General features: G+C 43.7%; 1 protein-coding gene across 4 annotated transcripts in view; it reads right to left on the reverse strand.

The window, feature by feature from the left end:
- Nucleotides 1-17,541, reverse strand: part of LTBP1 (latent transforming growth factor beta binding protein 1) — a 438,291-nt gene that overhangs the window by 306,043 nt on the left and 114,707 nt on the right. For all 4 annotated transcript variants that reach the window (XM_038760501.1, XM_038760417.1, XM_038760246.1 and 1 more), the window contains exon 3: nucleotides 3,770-3,945. In XM_038760501.1, coding sequence (XP_038616429.1) covers nucleotides 3,770-3,945 — 176 coding nt within the window. The remainder of the gene's footprint in view (nucleotides 1-3,769; nucleotides 3,946-17,541) is intronic.

Below are 17,541 nucleotides of genomic sequence, written 5' to 3' on the forward strand. Positions count from 1 at the left end.
AGTCAACATTGTTTCAGGCAAATATTTTCAGCCTCAAAATGCAGGAAACCACCACTAGTCCCTCAAAAGAGCCAAATCCAAATTGTCCATCAGGATCACTGCAAACCTTGGGCAAAAGGGGCAGCTTCCCCTAAGCTGCTGACCCTGGGAGGAAAATCTGTGTCCATCGGTGGCTCTCTGTGGCCATCGTGCAGCAGTCTGACTCTCCCAGCTTCAGCCATGACCGGATGTGGGGACCAGCCCCAGATTCGGGAACATTGTGTGCATTCTGTTCATTAAATAGTATTTATTGAGTGCTTACTATGTACAGAGCAAAGTACTGAGCAATTGGGAGAGTAAAACAATAAACGCTCACTCCACAATGAGCTTACAGTCCAATTACAGATATAATAATAATTAATAAATATAGTATTTGTTAAGTGCTTACAAAATGCCAAGCACTGTTCTAGGCACTGGGATAAATACAGGAGAAGCAATGTGGTTCAGTGGAAAGAGCACGTGCTTTGGAGTCAGGGGTCATGGGTTCAAATCCCAGCTCCGCCAATTGTCAGCTGTGTGACTTTGGGTAAGTCACTTAACTTCTCTGGGCCTCAGTTACCTCATCTGTAAAATGGGGATTAAAACTGTGAGGCCCCCATGGGACAACCTGATCACCTTGTAACCTCCCCAGCGCTTAGAACAGTGCTTTGCACATAGTAAGCGCTTAATAAATGCCATCATTATTATACAACGTAATCAGGTTGTCCCTTGCGGGGCTCACGGTCTTAATCCCCATTTTACAGATGAGGTAACTGAGGCACAGAGAGGTTAAGTGATTTGCCCAAGGTCACACAGCAGACTAGTGATAGAGCCAGGATTAGAACTTCCATCCTCTGATTCCCAATCCCATGTTCTTGCCACTAAGCCATGCTGCTTCTGCTGAAACATGTACATCAGTGCTGTGGGGCTGGGAGGGGAGATGAATAAAAGGAGCAAGTCAGGGTGACACAGAAGGGAGTGGGAGAAGAGGAAAGGAAGGCTTAGTCAGGGAAGGCCTCTTGGAGGAGATGTGCATTCAATAAGGCTTTGACCAGGGGGAGAGTTAATTGTTCTGTTAGCTGGCAGGGCAGAGTGAAGCTTGGGCACGAGACCCAATGTGTTCTCTCTGCCACTGGCCAAACCAGATGGAGACTCCTGTCGGCTTGGTAGATCAAATTCTCACTCTTCCCCCAAATTCTTGAACCGGGTAAAGAAAATGCCATAACTCAAAAACTTTTACTGTCAGTAATAAACAAAGACCAATATTCTGCAACCCCTCAGAAACAATACGACCATTTCATGGACAAATAAGAAGGTGAAAGAGATGAGGTTTCTTCTGGATGCAATTCAGCTAGAATGTTGCAAGCCTCTCAGGGAAAGGCACCTGAACCCATGCCTGTCTCTTCCATCAAAATAAGGAGTAAAAACAGGCTTGTGGGGTCACTGGGGGAGAACCACCCAAGAAGTCTCAAAGTTATAAACAGACTCAATCTTTGCCATCAATCCTCCCTACTCTCCTCTCCTGTCTGGCTACAAATTAGAGCAGCAGGCCTGAAAATTTTATTCATAAGCTTCAAAAAAATCAGAGTTCTTAAAACTCAACATTTTTGCTATAAGATTTCTTAATAACAAACTTAAAAGAAAGTATCTTTCTCCCCTATTTTTCTGTAAGCTCGCTGTGAGTGGGAAATAAGACTACCAACTCTGTCATACTGTGCTCTCCCAATCATTTAAAATAGTGCTCCGTGCATAGGAAGTGCTCAACAAATCTAATTGACTGACTGATTAATAATAACCCTTTTTAGCCTCTTAAATTTGACTTCATGCTCTTTTTTCAGCCAGTTGGTTTGATACCATGCTAAATGTGGCATGCACATACCTTTGACTTTTGAAAGGTTTCTGGAAAGTGGGGACTGAAATAAATGTACTGATAAATCAGACTCTTCTCAAGTTCAGTGTTTTCAAAGTTTGTAGGAAAAAAGATCCTTCCTCAACCTGGGTGAGGTTCTTCAAACATTGAACAAGATTTAATGGGAAATTCATTGGGATCCTTTCCCTCTACACAGGGAGATATGTTCTACCTGGGACAATTTAGGAAAAATCCTGCTTGGAGGCAGGAGGGTGGTTTAAGTGGCTTTTCCAGTTCATTGTTATACTTCTGTCCCTTCCCCCTGGCCCAGCAGCAGATTGATTGCTCCACTAGCTCTCTGCCCCCTTAACTTGGCAGAATTTTCCCCAGAAACACAAAATTGCCTACGATCCAGGGATCCAAACCAATGTCAACCGCTAAAAATCAGAAGCAGCTGTGGCTTAGTGGAAAGAGCATGGGCTTGGGAGTGAGAGGTCATGGGTTCAAATCCCAGCTCTGCTACCTGTCAGCTGTGTGACTTTGGGCAAGTCACTTAACTTCTCTGGGCCTCAGTTACCTCAACTGTAAAATGGGGACTAAGACTGTGAGCCCCACTTCGGACAGTGATAACCTTGTATCTACCCCAGCGCTTAGAACAGTGCTTTGCACATAGTAAGTGCTTAACAAATACCATTATTGTTATTATTTTTATTATTATTATTATTATTCATTATCATTATTTAAGGTCCTTTAAATCATTTTGGGAGTACTCAAAATTTGAAAATAAATCTACAATTTCTCTGTATTTCCAAAGGGTAAAAAAAGATTGTTGGCTTTTTTAAAAAAAAATCTCTCTCTCAATCCCACTCTCTTTCTCTACCTTCCCTCTTTCTATCTCCCCTGCACCCTTGCCCCACAGATGAGAGGAGGAATTCATTCGAACTGGTGTGTAAGTCTCAGCTGTCTAGGACTCTGCCATTTCCTTGAAGGAACTATTGCTTCAGATTCTGCCAGGAAACTCTTGTCATCCCTAAACCACAAATCTTCATATTCTCCACTCTCTCACAAAGCCGGCTTCCCACTCAATGGGACAGAAACCAAGCCAAGCACCAATACAATAACTCTCTGAGAAGGTGGAGTAAAATCTGTCACTTTGTCATTTCACTAGACAGCTAAAAGCCCTAATTCATTGGAATAAAGAAGGGCAACTGAAGCAGAGCTATGCAAGAAATCATTTTGATCATCATGTGAATGGAGATGGTTTTGTTACCTGAAGATGGTCAGGAAACATGTACTCCTTACATTACATTTGTTCCCAGAGAAGCACTTCTCCAAAATATAAGTACTCAAATACTGATAGCATTTTGCAATTTCAGTCGTGATTCAGTTTGGATTACAATCTGCCATCCAGTGTACCCCCTGAAGCATCCTGATACTCATCCCAACCACATAATTTATGGAAACATTCTTATACTCTGCTATTTCCTATATCCGTAATCTGTTTTAATGTCTGTCTCCCCCTGTAGATTGTAATCTCCTGGTGGGCAGGGATCACATCTACCAACTTTGTTGTATTGTACTTTCCCAAAAGCTTAGTACAGTGCTCTGCCTACACTAAGCTGTCATAAATACCATTGATGGATTGAGTCAGGATAATTGTCCTACCTTAGAATAAGAAAACATATTAAATGCCTGATGCTGTTATTATCTGAATTATTTTTTCCTTTTGAATGATATGCAGTTTGACACTTTAGAACCAGCCAGATTTAACATTATTTGAATTATTTTTTTTCTTTTGAATTTTATGCAGTTTGACACTTTATAACCATCCAGATTTAACATTAAATGTTTCCAAAACCTGATACATAATTCATGAATATTTCTGACCGCAACTGTACTCACACTGAAAAGGGGATACAATTTGATCCGGACCAATTCTGAGAGGCAGGGAACCTTCGGTGGATTGTTCTCCTGAAATAACTTTTTGAGCTGGAAAATACTTGGGCTTGATCACATATTCCTGGGTCTGGCCATGATGAAGATTCATCGTCAAAGTCTGTGAAGAAAGGGGTATCATTCTGTTGGGAAACAAACCAAAGAAAGGAGAATTAAGCAAAGGCTGGAAATATAAACCAGGAAATAAATTAAAAGGTCAGAGTGAGTCCAGCCTAGAGACTATCACTTGTGACCTGAGGTGTGTTATTCCTTGAATTCCTTGGCCTAACACTCAGGATAACAGAAAAGCAATTCAAGACGACCGCAAGTTTTCTAAGTAAAGGTGAGTCTGTCTGCCCCTATGTCTACACGTTCAGCGCCATGGGCTGTCAATCTGTAGTTTGTCTAAAGAATGTGAGGCAGTGTACCAAAATCCTTCACCCAAAACAGTGTTAATTATATTTGAAACAAAGTCCTGTGTCTGAATATGTTCTACAGACAGTATTGTAAATTGTAGCGGTGCACAAATTAACTCAGTTCTGAAATAATCCAACACAATTAGGACGCAAATTACTTCAATGTCAATAGAATGCAAATTATTTATATACGTAAATGTGAATTCCTAGAGGAAAAAAAGTCCCCTTCTTGCTTTTGCATATCTTGCACAGAATTTTTACTTGTCTCGGTTGAGTTGTATAGCTGTGAGCATTTGTGTATGCATTCATTCTCATATTCATATTCTTTCTCTCTCTCTCTCTCTTTCCCCACCTGCCCCTACACTCAAATACTCCAATGCACAAGCTTTTCCAGATTAGTTGTAATATCATAATTGCCCAAACTGGAAGATTCAAGCAAAACAAATTATAATTATCAGCCCATGAAATGACCAAAGTATTCATCATCATTTCTTTATCTTTTCTAAAACATGAGTCACGACCTTTGGGGATCCCACATGTGTCTGCTACAATTTTCACAGCCCTGGCTCAGTCCTATATTTTCTTAGACAACTTGTCTTCCCCCAGATTTTCTTCCTGTAATATCTGTCCCTCAGATGGAGGATCTGGCTTTTTTTCCCCATTATATCATCTTCCTGTGGAAGATGGCTTTAAAATCATCGACTGAATACCACTGAAAATAGTAAAAATTGAGGAATATGGCAACAAAAATATGCGGTGAAAGGGAAAGTGTGAGTTTCCACTTGTACATATAATATATTAAATACCAGAAAAGCATGCTTTCAAAATCCTGTTATAACAGTCAGGCTTCCACCACAGTTGAGGGGTCGGTCAACCAGTTTTATATCGGCTAGTCTGTGTTTCACTGATCTGTCTCTGGTCCAGTTCAGAGAGGGTACAAGACTCCTTTATGACTGCTATTTTCATTTTAAGTGCCCAGTCTCCCCCTGCCATGCCACTTCTCCTGCTGCCTAGTTCTGTGGCTCAAAAGTGGCACTTGTATTCACGGAGACCAGAGAAGGAAAATGCAACAACTCTGGAATAATTTGGGGAGGGTCAGGAGTCTCCCCACCCCCAGAGAAATGTTCTGAACTTGGGCAAGCTCAGCATAATTCTGCAAAATGGTACAGGTGAAATTATCAGGTTATATAAAGGTGATGTCATGGGTATCTCAATGCACTGTGAAATTACTGGTCACCTAAGCTCCAGGAGATGGTTGAGTAAAATGTGAACATAGCTTCTAAGAGTCATGTTACTAAAATTAAGTTAGATTATTATTATGTTGTTTATTGAGTACAAGATAAACAATTCAGATACAGCCTTATGTCACAAGGAACAGACAATCTAAGAGAGAAGAGCATGGCCCAGAGGAAAGACCATGGACCTGGGAGTTGGAGGACCTGGGTTCTAATCCCAGCTCTGCAGTGTGACCTTGGGCAAGTCACTTTACATCTCTGTGCCCCAGTTCCCTCATCTGCAAAATGGGGATTCAATACCTGTTCTCCATCCTACTTAGTGAGCCCCATGTAGGACCTTATTATCTTGTAGTTACACTTAGCCCTTAGTAGAGTGCTTGACAAATAGTAAGCACATAACAAATACCAGTTATTATGAGAGGGGAAGGCAGAGATGAATAAATCTCTGTAAAATGTGGAGCGCCCTGAAAAATGGTCATTCTAAGTAGCCAGTTCCAACCATTCTCCCAGGAAATTAATCTGGGCTGTTTAGAAAGTGAAAGGCAGAGCATGGTTGAGACATCACAGTATTTCAAGTAAATACCATTGGTCGATTTTTTAGGGAATGCTTTTCTTTCCACAAACACAATCGAGTAAACAGGACACTGGTTTAAGCAATCTTTCACTTGACTGTCCAGTGCAAGAACCCTGCAAACTTCTGGCAGGACTAAAGTGAATAGCCTATAGCCACCATTACAAACCCCTGAATGCTTCACCAGGTAATTTCATGCTTTAAGTTGCCAAAGACAAAGCTCTTGGAACCACTTTGTGGCCTTCCCAGTCGAATACACAGTATTGGAATGTGCCACCAGTCGATTACGCAGTGGGTGATAGATGTTCAAAGCAAAGCAATCAGGATACTCAGCCATTCTAGTCTCCCCAACAGCAACTCGGCAGAGAAGCTGCAGGGGCAGGGCAGCATAAAAAGGAATCTTTTAGTTCCTTCCACAGAGTATTTTCAAAGGACGAGTGCTAGCACTCCCGCTGACCTCACACCACAGGAAAGAAAGTATCCCTGCAGAATTTCCACTCAACAGCCATTAGGTCACCTCTCCAGTGGCCAACAAGAAGAATCAAAAGCAAGTACCTAGCCTCTCAACTAAGGCAACCAGCTGTGACCAGAAGCTGATGAGATTCTTTCCATTCATCATTCATTTGGTGTTTGGCTGTCATGGCCTCACAGAGATTGGCAGAAGAGAAAAGCGGGAAGAAAACATCAACGACCTGCATGCTGGTTGTGGGTACAGCCCCTATCCCACTTGGGGCTCACAGTCTTAACTCCTCTAGACTGTAAGCCCACTGTTGGGTAGGGACTGTCTCTATATGTTGCCAACTTGTACTTCCCAAGCTCTTACTACAGTGCTGTGCACACAGTAAGCGCTTAATAAATGCGACTGATGATGATTGATGGTCGTAGGCAGGGGATGTGTCTGTTTATTGTTATATTGTACTCTTCTAAGCACTTAGTATAGTCCTCTGCGCAAAGTAAGCACTCAATAAATATGATTGAGTCCCATTTTACAGATGAGGCAAATGAACCATGGAGAAGTTAGGTGACTTGCCCAAGGTCACCCAGCAGTCAAATGGCCGAGATGCCCTGACTCCTAGAACCACTGTGCTGTAGTATTTGTTACCTCTATTGTTCCTCACCGAGGAATATATTCGCAAAATCCTTCTAAATCAAAAAGGGCTTTCTTTGTGTGGTGATTGGATAATATGATTCTGAATGAACATGAACTGACAGGACAGCGGATCTGGATGCAGAAAAATTGCAATATTATTATTATTGTCATATTTCTCAAGTGCTTACCTCTAAGCGCTGGGGTAGATACAAGGTAATCAGGTTGGACAGGGTCCCCACCAGACACAGGGCTCACACTCTAACTAGGAGTGTCTTGTTGTCTGTCTCCCCCTTCTAGACTGTGAGCCCATTGTTGGGTAGGGACCGTCTCTATATGTTGCCAACTTGTACTTCCCAAGCACTTAGCACAGTGCTCTGCACACAGTAAGCGCTCAATAAATATGATTGAATGAATGAATTAGTGACATTTAATAGATCAATGGAGTTTGAGTGCTTACAGTGCACAGCACTGTACTAAGTGCTTGGGAGAGTCCAATACAACATTTAATGAATGATGACTTCAATATGGGAGGAAGGCATGGTTCTCTCTACACTGCAAACCTGAAATTAGGAACTCGATCAGCACAATTGCTTTCTACTGATCCTTTTGCATGCACTCCCAAGTCTCATCTTAAAGTGTCCTCATTTTCAGTTTTCGATCAGTGAATAAGATGACTTAGCTTTATAAGGTATGCCTACTTTCATGAGGCACCGTGGCTCAGTGGAAAGAGCACGGGCTTTGGAGTCAGAGGTCATGGGTTCTAATCCCAGCTCCGCCACTTATCAGCTGTGTGTCTTTGGGCATGTCACAACTTCTCTATGCCTCAGTTCCCTCATCTGGAAAATGGGGATTAAGACTGTGAGCCCCATGTGGGACAACCTGATTACCTTGTATCCCCTGAGCACTTTGAACAGTGCTTGGCACTTAGTAAGCATTTAACAAATGTCATCATTAAAGAGCACAGGTTTGGGAGTCAGAGGTCATGGGTTCAAATCCCAGCTCTGCCACTTGTCAGCTGTGTGACTTTGGGCAAGTCACTTCACTTCTCTGTGCCTCAGTTACCTCATCTGGAAAATGGGGATTAAGACTGTGAGCCCCATGTGAGACAACCTGATTACTTTGTATCCCTCCAGTGCTTAGAACAGTGCTTGGCACATAGTAAGCACTTAAATGCCATTATTATTATTATTATTATTATTATTATTATTATTATTATTATTATTGGGGAGTCTCACTCATTCTGAGGGGGACTTTCAGGGAGAGAGGACCAAGGTTCTACTCCCAGCTCCACCATTTGCCCGCTCTGTGAACTTGGGCAAGTTGTTTAACCTATATGGGCATCAGTTTCCTCATCTATAAAATAGGGATACAATACCTTTCCCCCTTCCCACTTAGACTGGTGAGCCTCATGTAGTATAGTTCTTGACACAGAGTAGGCACTTAACAAATACCAGTTATTGTTATTATGGCCCTTTGGCCATGGGTAAGACCTTGCCTTAGAATTACTATCTCAACATGCCGTGCTCATTTTGTTAAACACTGTGGGCCACTGGATGCTATTCCAGGCAGCCTGGTTTAAAGGAATTACTGGCAGGATAAGTGTCTCGAGTCCCTGTCTCCTGGGATACCTTCAAATCTCAAATTTGTTTCCCAGTTTATAAGCTTTCAAATTCAATTAAAATTTTATCAAAAACATTTTTCCTCAGAATGTTCAAACTGCTTTAAGTTCATTCATTCATTCAATCATATTTATTGAATGCCTACTGTGTGCAGAGCACTGTACTAAGCGCTTGAGAAGTACATGTTGGCAACATATAGAGACGGTCCCTACCCAACAGTGGGCTCACAGTCTAGAAGGGGGAGACAGAGAACAAAACAAAACATATTAACACAATAAAATAAATATAATAAATATGTACAAGTAAAATATATAATTAAATATAGTAATAAATATGTACAAACATATATACATATATACAGGTGCTGTGGGGAAGGGAAGGAGGTAAGGCGGGCAGGGGGATGGAGAGGGGGATGAGGGGGAGAGGAAGGAGGGGGCTCAGTCTGGGAAGGCCTTTGAAAATATCGTATGAGGCTGCTTAGCATGGCCTAGTGGAAAAAGCATGGGTTTGGGAGTCAGAAAGACCTTGGTCCTAATCCTAACTCCACCACTTGTCTGCTGTGTGACCTTGGGCACGTCACTTAACTTCTTTGTGCCTTAGTTTCCTCATTTGTAAAGTGGGAATTCAATATTTGTTCTCTCCCTTTCTCAATTTCTGAGCTTTATGCTGGACAGGGACACGTCCAACCTGATTATAGTTTATCTACTCCAGCGATTAGTACAGTGCTTGGCTCATAGAATTTAACAAGCATCAAAATCATGATTATTATTATTGTTATCACTATGAAAGAATGTGAATTCCCTAACTAGCTATTGCTTCTCAGAGAACTTATGAACGTACCTCTACTCTGTTGCTTCCTCCCACCTATAGTTTGTCTTGGTCCCTGCCTCGCCTCATAGATTGTAAAACTTCTCGGGACAATTTTATTGCACTCTTCCAAATCCTGAGCAGAATACCCTGCACACAGTACATAATCAATAAATACCACTGACTGAAGAGACACAGTCTCTGCCCTTGAGAGTTTTACACTGAAATATGGCTTTTTCTCTTTTTCTCTCTCTCTTTCACTACATCCACAATACAAATAATCTCACGGAGCACCTATCCCCACTAGCTGAATATCTGAAATGGCATTTTTGGTCCCACTAAGAAAACCTAAAATTCATATTGACATCATATTTGTGCTCAGGGACTGGGTTTATTGCAGTAAAGAAGTGGCATGAATGGTGGTGTGTTTGGGTGTAGGAGGAATGGCAATTTGTGGGTGTATGTGTACACACACATACACACACGTGCACATACATGGGCATGTAAAAGTGATATGGGCAAGGAGCAGTTTGGCCTAGTGGATACAGCACAGGCCCGGAAGTCAGAAGGACCTGGATTCTAATCCCAGCCCTGCTGCTTGTCCATTGTGTGCCCGTGGGCAAGTCATGTCACTTCTCCGAGCCTCAGTTACCTCATCTGTAAAATGGGGATTAAGCCTGTGAGTCCCACGTGGGACATGGACTGTGTCCAAGCTGGTTATCTTGTATCTACCCCAGCACTTAAAACACTGGCTGGCACATAGTAAGCACTTAAATACCATTTTTTTAAAGTCTGTTCTGGCTGAACTGTCTAGCAACACCCAGTACATATTTTCAAGGCTGCCAAACCAAAGAAAGTAAGAAGACTGGAGCTTGACACAGTTGGGTCTCCTGAGGGGGGGAGGTGGAGGGAACAGGAGGGGGAAGACAGTAGTAGCTCCAGAGTTAATGTGGTATTTTCTTTGCTGGCACAACTTCTAGAAATGCCAACAACTTTTTGAGAGAGACAAAACGAAAACATCTACAGGACATTAGCCACTCTTTCAAATGAAAAAAGTTGGGAGGTGGTAAACTTATTTAACCAAGGCTCTCCAGGGATATCAATTGTTCAATCAATGGCATTTATTGAGCTTTCACTGACTGCAGAGCACTGTACTAAGTGCCTGGGAAATTGCAAGATTAAAGAATCAGTAGATACAATCCCTGCCCACAAGGAACTTGAAAGATAAGAATATTTCTCTGGGAAGCAGACTTTCAGAACAAGGCCCCTAGAACAAAATGTAATTCAGTCATTTTTTTTGGTAATTGGTGCTTTAAATGCTCAATCAGTCATTTTATTGAGTACTTACTGTGTGCAGAGCACTGTACTAAGTGCTTGGGAGAGTATAACACAACAATATAACAGACACAGTCCCTGCCCACAACAAGCTTACAGTCTAGAGGAGGAGACAGACATTACTACAAGTAAATTATGGATATGGACATAAGTGCGGTGGGGTTTGAGGGGTCAGGGGTGAATCAATCAATCAATCGTATTTATTGAGCGCTTACTGTGTGCAGAACACTGTACTAAGCGCTTGGGAAGTACAAGTTGCCAACATATAGAGACAGTCCCTACCCAACAATGGGCTCACAGTCTAGAAGGGGGAGACAGTGAACAAAACCAAACATACTAACAAAATAAAATAAATAGAATAGATATGTACAAGTAAAATAAATAGAGTAATAAATATGTACAGACATATATACATATATACAGGTGCTGTGGGGAAGGTAAGACGGGGGGATGTAGAGGGGGGCGAGGGGGAGAGGAAGGAAGGGGCTCAGCCTGGGAAGGCCTCCTGGAGGAGGTGAGCTCTCAGTAGGGCCTTGAAGGAAGGAAGAGAGCTAGCTTGGCGGATGGGCAGAGGGAGGGCATTCCGGGCCAGGGGGATGACGTGGGCCAGGGGTCGATGGCGGGACAGGCGAGAACGAGGCACGGTGAGGAGATTAGTGGCAGAGGAGCAGAGGGTGTGGGCTGGGCTGGAGAAGGAGAGAAGGGAGGTGAGGTAGGAGGGGGTGAGGTGATGGAGAGCCTTGCAGCCGAGGGTGAGGAGTTTCTGCCTGATGCGCAGATTGATTGGTAGCCACTGGAGATTTTTGAAGAGGGGAGTAACATGCCCAGAGCGTTTCTGGACAAAGACAATCCGGGCAGCAGCATGAAGTATGGATTGAAGTAGGGAGAGACACGAGGATGGGAGATCAGAGAGAAGGCTGATGCAGTAGTCCAGACGGGATAGGATGAGAGCTTGAACGAGCAGGTAGCGGTTTGGATGCAGAGGAAAGAGCGGATCTTGGCAATGTTGCGGAGCTGAGACCAGCAGGTTTTGGTGATGGCTTGGATGTGAGGGGTGAATGAGAGAGCGGAGTCGAGGATGACACCAAGGTTGCGGGCTTGTGAGACGGGAAGGATGGTAGTGCCGTCAACAGTGACGGGAAAGTCAGGGAGAGGGCAGGGTTTGGGAGGGAAGACAAGGAGTTCTGTCTTGGACATGTGAATAAAGGGAGCAAGTCAAGGGGATGCAGAAGAGAGTGGAAAAAGAGGAAATGAGGGCTTAGTAGGGAACACCTTAGATGAGATGTGCCTTCAATAAGGCTTTGAATGGAGCGAGATTAATTGTCTGCTGGATATGAAGAGGGAGAGGGTTCAAGACCAGAGCCAAGACATGGGCAAGAGATCAGAGGTGAGACAGATGAGATCGAGTTACAGTGAGTAGGTTGATATTAGAGGAATAAGGTGTGTAGGTTGGGTTGTAGTAGTAAAGCAGTGACATGCAGCAGGAGGGGGCAAGGTGATTGACTGCTTTAAAGACAATGGTAAGGAGTTTCTGTTTGATGCAGAAGTGGATGAACAATCACTGGAAGTTATTGAGGAGTGGGGAAACATAAACTGAACACTTTGGAGAAAAATGATCCAGTCAGTAGAGTGAAGTATGAACTGGAGTGGGGAGAGGAAGGAGGCAAGGAGGTCAGGAAGGAGGTTGGTACAGTTAAGGTAGGATAGGGCAAACGCTTGGATCAACATGATAGTGGTTTGGATGGAGAGGAGAGGGAGGATTTTAGCAATGCTGTTAAGTCTAAAACATGTTAAGTCTGAGATCATCATCAATCGTATTTATTGAGCGCTTACTGTGTGCAGAGCACTGTACTAAGCGCTCGGGAAGTACAAGTTGGCAGATGACTGTAGGACATCCAAGTAGAGATGTCTTGAAAGTAGGAAGAGATGAGAGACTGGAGAGAGGGAGAGAGATCAGGGTTGGAGATGTAAATTTGGGAACCATCCGCAAAGAGGTGATAATTGAAGCCTTGAGAGAGAATGAGTTCTCCAAGGGAGCGGGTATAGCTAGAGAATAATAGAAGGGGACCCAGAACTGAACCTTGAGGGACCCCCACAGTTAGGCGGTGAGAGGCAGAGGAGAAGCCCACAAAAGAGACTGAGAATTAGCAGCCAGAGAGATAGGAGGAGATCCAGGAGAGGACAGTGTCAATGGAGCCAAGGTTGGATAAAGTTTCCCGGAGATGGGGGTGGTCAGCAGTGTCTAAAGCTTTTGAGAGGATGAGGAAGATTAAATTAGAGTAGAGGCCATTAGATTTGGCAAGAAGAAGATCATTTGTGACCTTTGAGAGGGTGGTTTCTGTGAAGGGGACAGAAGTCAGATTGGAGGGGGTCAAGGAGGGAATTGGAGAAGAGGAATTTGAGACAGCGGGTGTAGACAACTCGCTCAAGGTGTATGGGGAGGAATGGTAAAATAGGAGGGAGATGGAGCAATAACTGAAGGGAGCCTTGGGGTCCAAGGAGGGCTTTTTTAGAATAGGGGAGACAAGAGCATGTTTGAAAGCAATGGGGAAGAAACCACTAAAGAGTGAACAGTTGAAGATGGTGGCCAGGGAGGGAAGAATGGAGGGGGCAACTGTTTTGATAAGGTGCAAAACGATGGGGTCAGCTGCACAGGTGGAGAGGGTGGATTTTGAGAGAAGGCAGGAGATCTCCTCTTGAGATACTGCTGGGAAGGATGGGAGAGTTGAAAAAGGGGCAGGAGGAGGAAGGGACAGGAGAGCAGGAGCAAGGGAGATTTTAGGGAGATCAAGCCTGACAGTTTCAATTTTCTCACTAAAGTAGGTAGCCAGGTCATTAGGTCAAGGCATCAAGGAGGGGGACAAGGGATTTGAGAAGGGACATGGGTGTCAATAAGGATGGAGAAACAATTTTGCCAGGCAGAGTAGAGGACAGAGTTAAAGCACACGTGGATAAACTTTAAGTGGACAAAGTTGACCTGGTATCTAAATTTCTACCAACAGTGCTCTGTAGCTCTTGCACAGGAGTGAAGGAAGAGGACTATGGAGGTGATCCAAGGCTGTGGGTGAGTGGTATGAGATCGACGAAGAGATAGGGGAGCGAGTGTGTTGATTTCAGAAAAGAGTTGGTGTTGAGGACGTCGATTTGGCCAACAAGGGAAGGTAGTTTGGGTATGGAGGCTAAATGAGGCATGATGACTTGAGAAAATGGGATGGAGTCAAAAGATTGGAGCTCTCTGTGGGGTAACAGGACAGAATTGTGGGGAGGAGGTGTGTGAGAGAGAAGTATTTATATTGATGCTATTGATGCCTGTTTACTTGTTTTGATGTCTGTCTCCCCCCTTCTAGACTGTAAGCCCATTGTGGGCAGGGATTGTCTCCATTGCTGAATTGTATGTTCCAAGTGCTTAGTACAGTGCTCTGCATACAGTAAGTATTCAATAAATATGATTAAATGAATGAAGTGATGGTAGCTGAATACTCAGTCAAACCAATTAGGAGTTCTGAAAACGAATATGTACGAGGTCTATATGGTGGTGTGTTTCTGGCTAAAAGAAAGGGAAATATTTTGGAGAAAGAGCCCTAGGGTAATACTATGGAAAGGACTCGGAGTTTTCGGCATTTATTTGCACCCAAATCAGGAAAGATTCCTGAGCACACTGAATTATTGTAATTTAACAACCAGTATAATTTAGTGCTGTTCTAACCAGTCCAGGGAATGCTGTTCCCTAGTCTTAGCAGAAGCCTAAGCCAAGAGCACTCTATGCCAGTTCTTAGCTTCCAGGAAAAGGTGGGAGGAGGGAGAGAGCCAGACGAAAGGAATGAGATAGTGAATGAAGAAAGGAAGAGATGTAGAAGTTACAATCACTGCTGCAATAAATCACACTACCACTGGGCAATCAACTCAGTGAATCAACAAATGATTTCATTAATAGCGAAGTGAAAATCAAACCAAATACTGACAAAACTAGCTAAGGGTCAGAGCAGAGTAATCTCCTACCCTCCAAGGTGGGAACCCACCAAAAAAGGAGCCTCTATCAATAGATGTTATTCATTGAGCACTTACTGTGTGCAGAGCACTGTACTAAGTGCTTGGGAGAGTACAAACTTGTACTTCCCAAGTGCTTAGTACAGTGCTCTGCACACAGTAAGCGCTCAATAAATACGATTGAATGAATGAAGTTCTTAGACACTGCCCAGAGTATTAAAATAAATTAAGGTCATGTACACAAGTGCTGCGGGATTGAGGGTGAGGTGAATATCACGTGCTTAAAGGTTCAACCCATGTGTGCAGAGCACAACTGGGAGAATGCAGTAAAATAACATTGGCAAAGGTAACACAAAAGGGAGCAGGAGAGGAGAAAATGAGAGCTCAGTTGGGGAAGGCCACTTGGAGGATATGTACTTTTTAATAAGGCTTTGAAGGTGGGGAGAGTGATTTTCCATCAGATATGATGAGGACGGAAGTTCCACGCCAGCAGCAAGATGCAAGCAATGGGTTGGCGGCGAGACAGATGAGATCAAGAGAAGCGGTGTGGCTCAGTGGAAAGAGCACGAGCTTGGGAGTCAGAGGTCATGGGTTCAAATCCCGGCTCCGCCAACTGTCAGCTGTGTGACTGGGCAAGTCACTTCACTTCTGTGTGCCTCAGTTACCTCATCTGTAAAATGGGGATTAAGACTGTGAGCCCCACATGGACAACCTGATCACCTTCTAACCTCTCCAGCACTTAGAACACTGCTTTGCACATAGTAAGTGCTTAATAAATGCTATCATTATTATTATTATCTAGGTGGAGTGAGTTGGTGGGCATTAGAGGAATGATGTGTGCAGCCTGGGTTGTAGTACGAAATCATGGGGGTAAGGTGAGAGGGAAGGTGAGAGTGTTTTAAAGCCAATGGTAAGGAGCTTCTGTTTAGTGTGGAGGTAGATGGGCAACCACTGGAGGTTCTTGAGGAATGGGGAGACGTGGATTGAATGGTTTTGCCAAAAATGATCTGGGGAGCAGAGAGAAGTATGGACTGGACTGTGGAGAGACAGGAGGCAAAGAGGTCAGCAAGGAGGCTGAAGCAGTAACCGAGGTGGGATAGGATAGCAATTAAAGGGTGAGAGGCAGAGGAGAAGCCTGCTAAAGAGACTGAGAATAAGCAGGCAGAAAGATAGATGAACCAGGAGAAGACAGCGTGAGTGAAGCCATGGTTGGATAATGTTTCCAGGAGAAGGGGGTGATAGTATCAAAGCCAGCTGTGAAGTCGAGTTTAAGAATGCTTCCTTTAGAACAGTGCTTCAGCGCTTAGAACAGTGCTTTGCACATAGTAAGTGCTTAATAAATGCCATCATTATTATTCCTTTCTACAGAAAGGCCAATTCAATCAATCAATCAATCAATCGTATTTATTGAGCACTTACTGTGTGCAGAGCACTGTACTAAGTGCTTGGGAAGTACAAGTTGGCAACATATAGAGACAGTCCCTACCCAACAGTGGGCTCACAGTCTAGAAGGGGGAGACAGAGAACTAAACCAAACATATTCACAAAATAAAATAAATAGAATAGATATGTACAAGTAAAATAAATAGAGTAATAAATATGTACAAACATACATACATATATACAGGTGCTGTGGGGAAGGGAAGGAGGTAAGGTGAGGGGGATGGAGAGGGGGAGAAGGGGGAGAGGAAGGAGGGGGCTCAGTCTGGGAAGGCCTCCTGGAGGAGGTGAGCTCTCAGTAGGGCCTTGAAGGGAGGAAGAGAGCTAGCTTGACGGATGTTGGGAGGGAGGGCATTCCAGGCCAGGGGGATGACGTGGTCCGGGGGTCGACAGCGGGACAGGCGAGAACGAGGCACAGATTAGCAGCAGAGGAGCAGAGGGTGCGGGCTGGGCTATAGAAGGAGAGAAGAGAGGTGAGGTAGGAGGGGGGCGAGGTGATGGACAGCCTTGAAGCCCAGGGTGAGGAGTTTCTGCCTGATAGGAGTTTCTGCCTGATGACAGACACAGACAATTCAGACACAGACCACTCCATCCATGGGGAGGAGACTGATCCAAGGGAAGTCTCTATAGTCCATTTGAACAAAAGGGCCTTTTTTAATATAATGGCATTTATTAAGCGCTTACTATGTGCAAAGCACTGTTCTTTTCAGTGGCTGACATTCTTGCCCATGGTTGCCAACGGTTGAGCTTTTGACCATTGCTTTTTTAATTGTTGATAGTCAACAATTTGAACAAAAATGTTGTAATTGGACTTTGGATACCTATTGGAGTGTCAATCATTTTTTTCTGAAGGACCGCATCATTCCAATCTAGAGTGGTAGAGTCACACAAAAAGGTAGCCCTCCTGTAGGGAAAAGTAATGTTAGCCTGTAATGAAGAAATTACCAGGTCTTCTGGGGTAGGTAGGGGTAGGAAAGCCTTTTCTGAGTATTTTGGGCTTGTAATACTGCACAGTTGTATTAACTTTTGAGGGCCTACACACCCAGTTCACTGGAATACTAGCCAACTTTACAAAGCCTGCTAGTTTAGTGTGTTATGGTTCCCTGAGTGTCATCAATATTAACAGTAAAGACTTTGCCATTCAACCTGTCCAGGGAATGGGAGGTCCTGTTTTTTTTGTTTTAAGTGGTATTTGTTATGTGTTTACTATGTGCTGGGCAATGTACTAAGAGCTGAGAC

This window comes from Tachyglossus aculeatus, chromosome 1 (assembly GCF_015852505.1).
Source record: "Tachyglossus aculeatus isolate mTacAcu1 chromosome 1, mTacAcu1.pri, whole genome shotgun sequence".
Taxonomy (NCBI): Eukaryota; Metazoa; Chordata; class Mammalia; order Monotremata; family Tachyglossidae; genus Tachyglossus; species Tachyglossus aculeatus.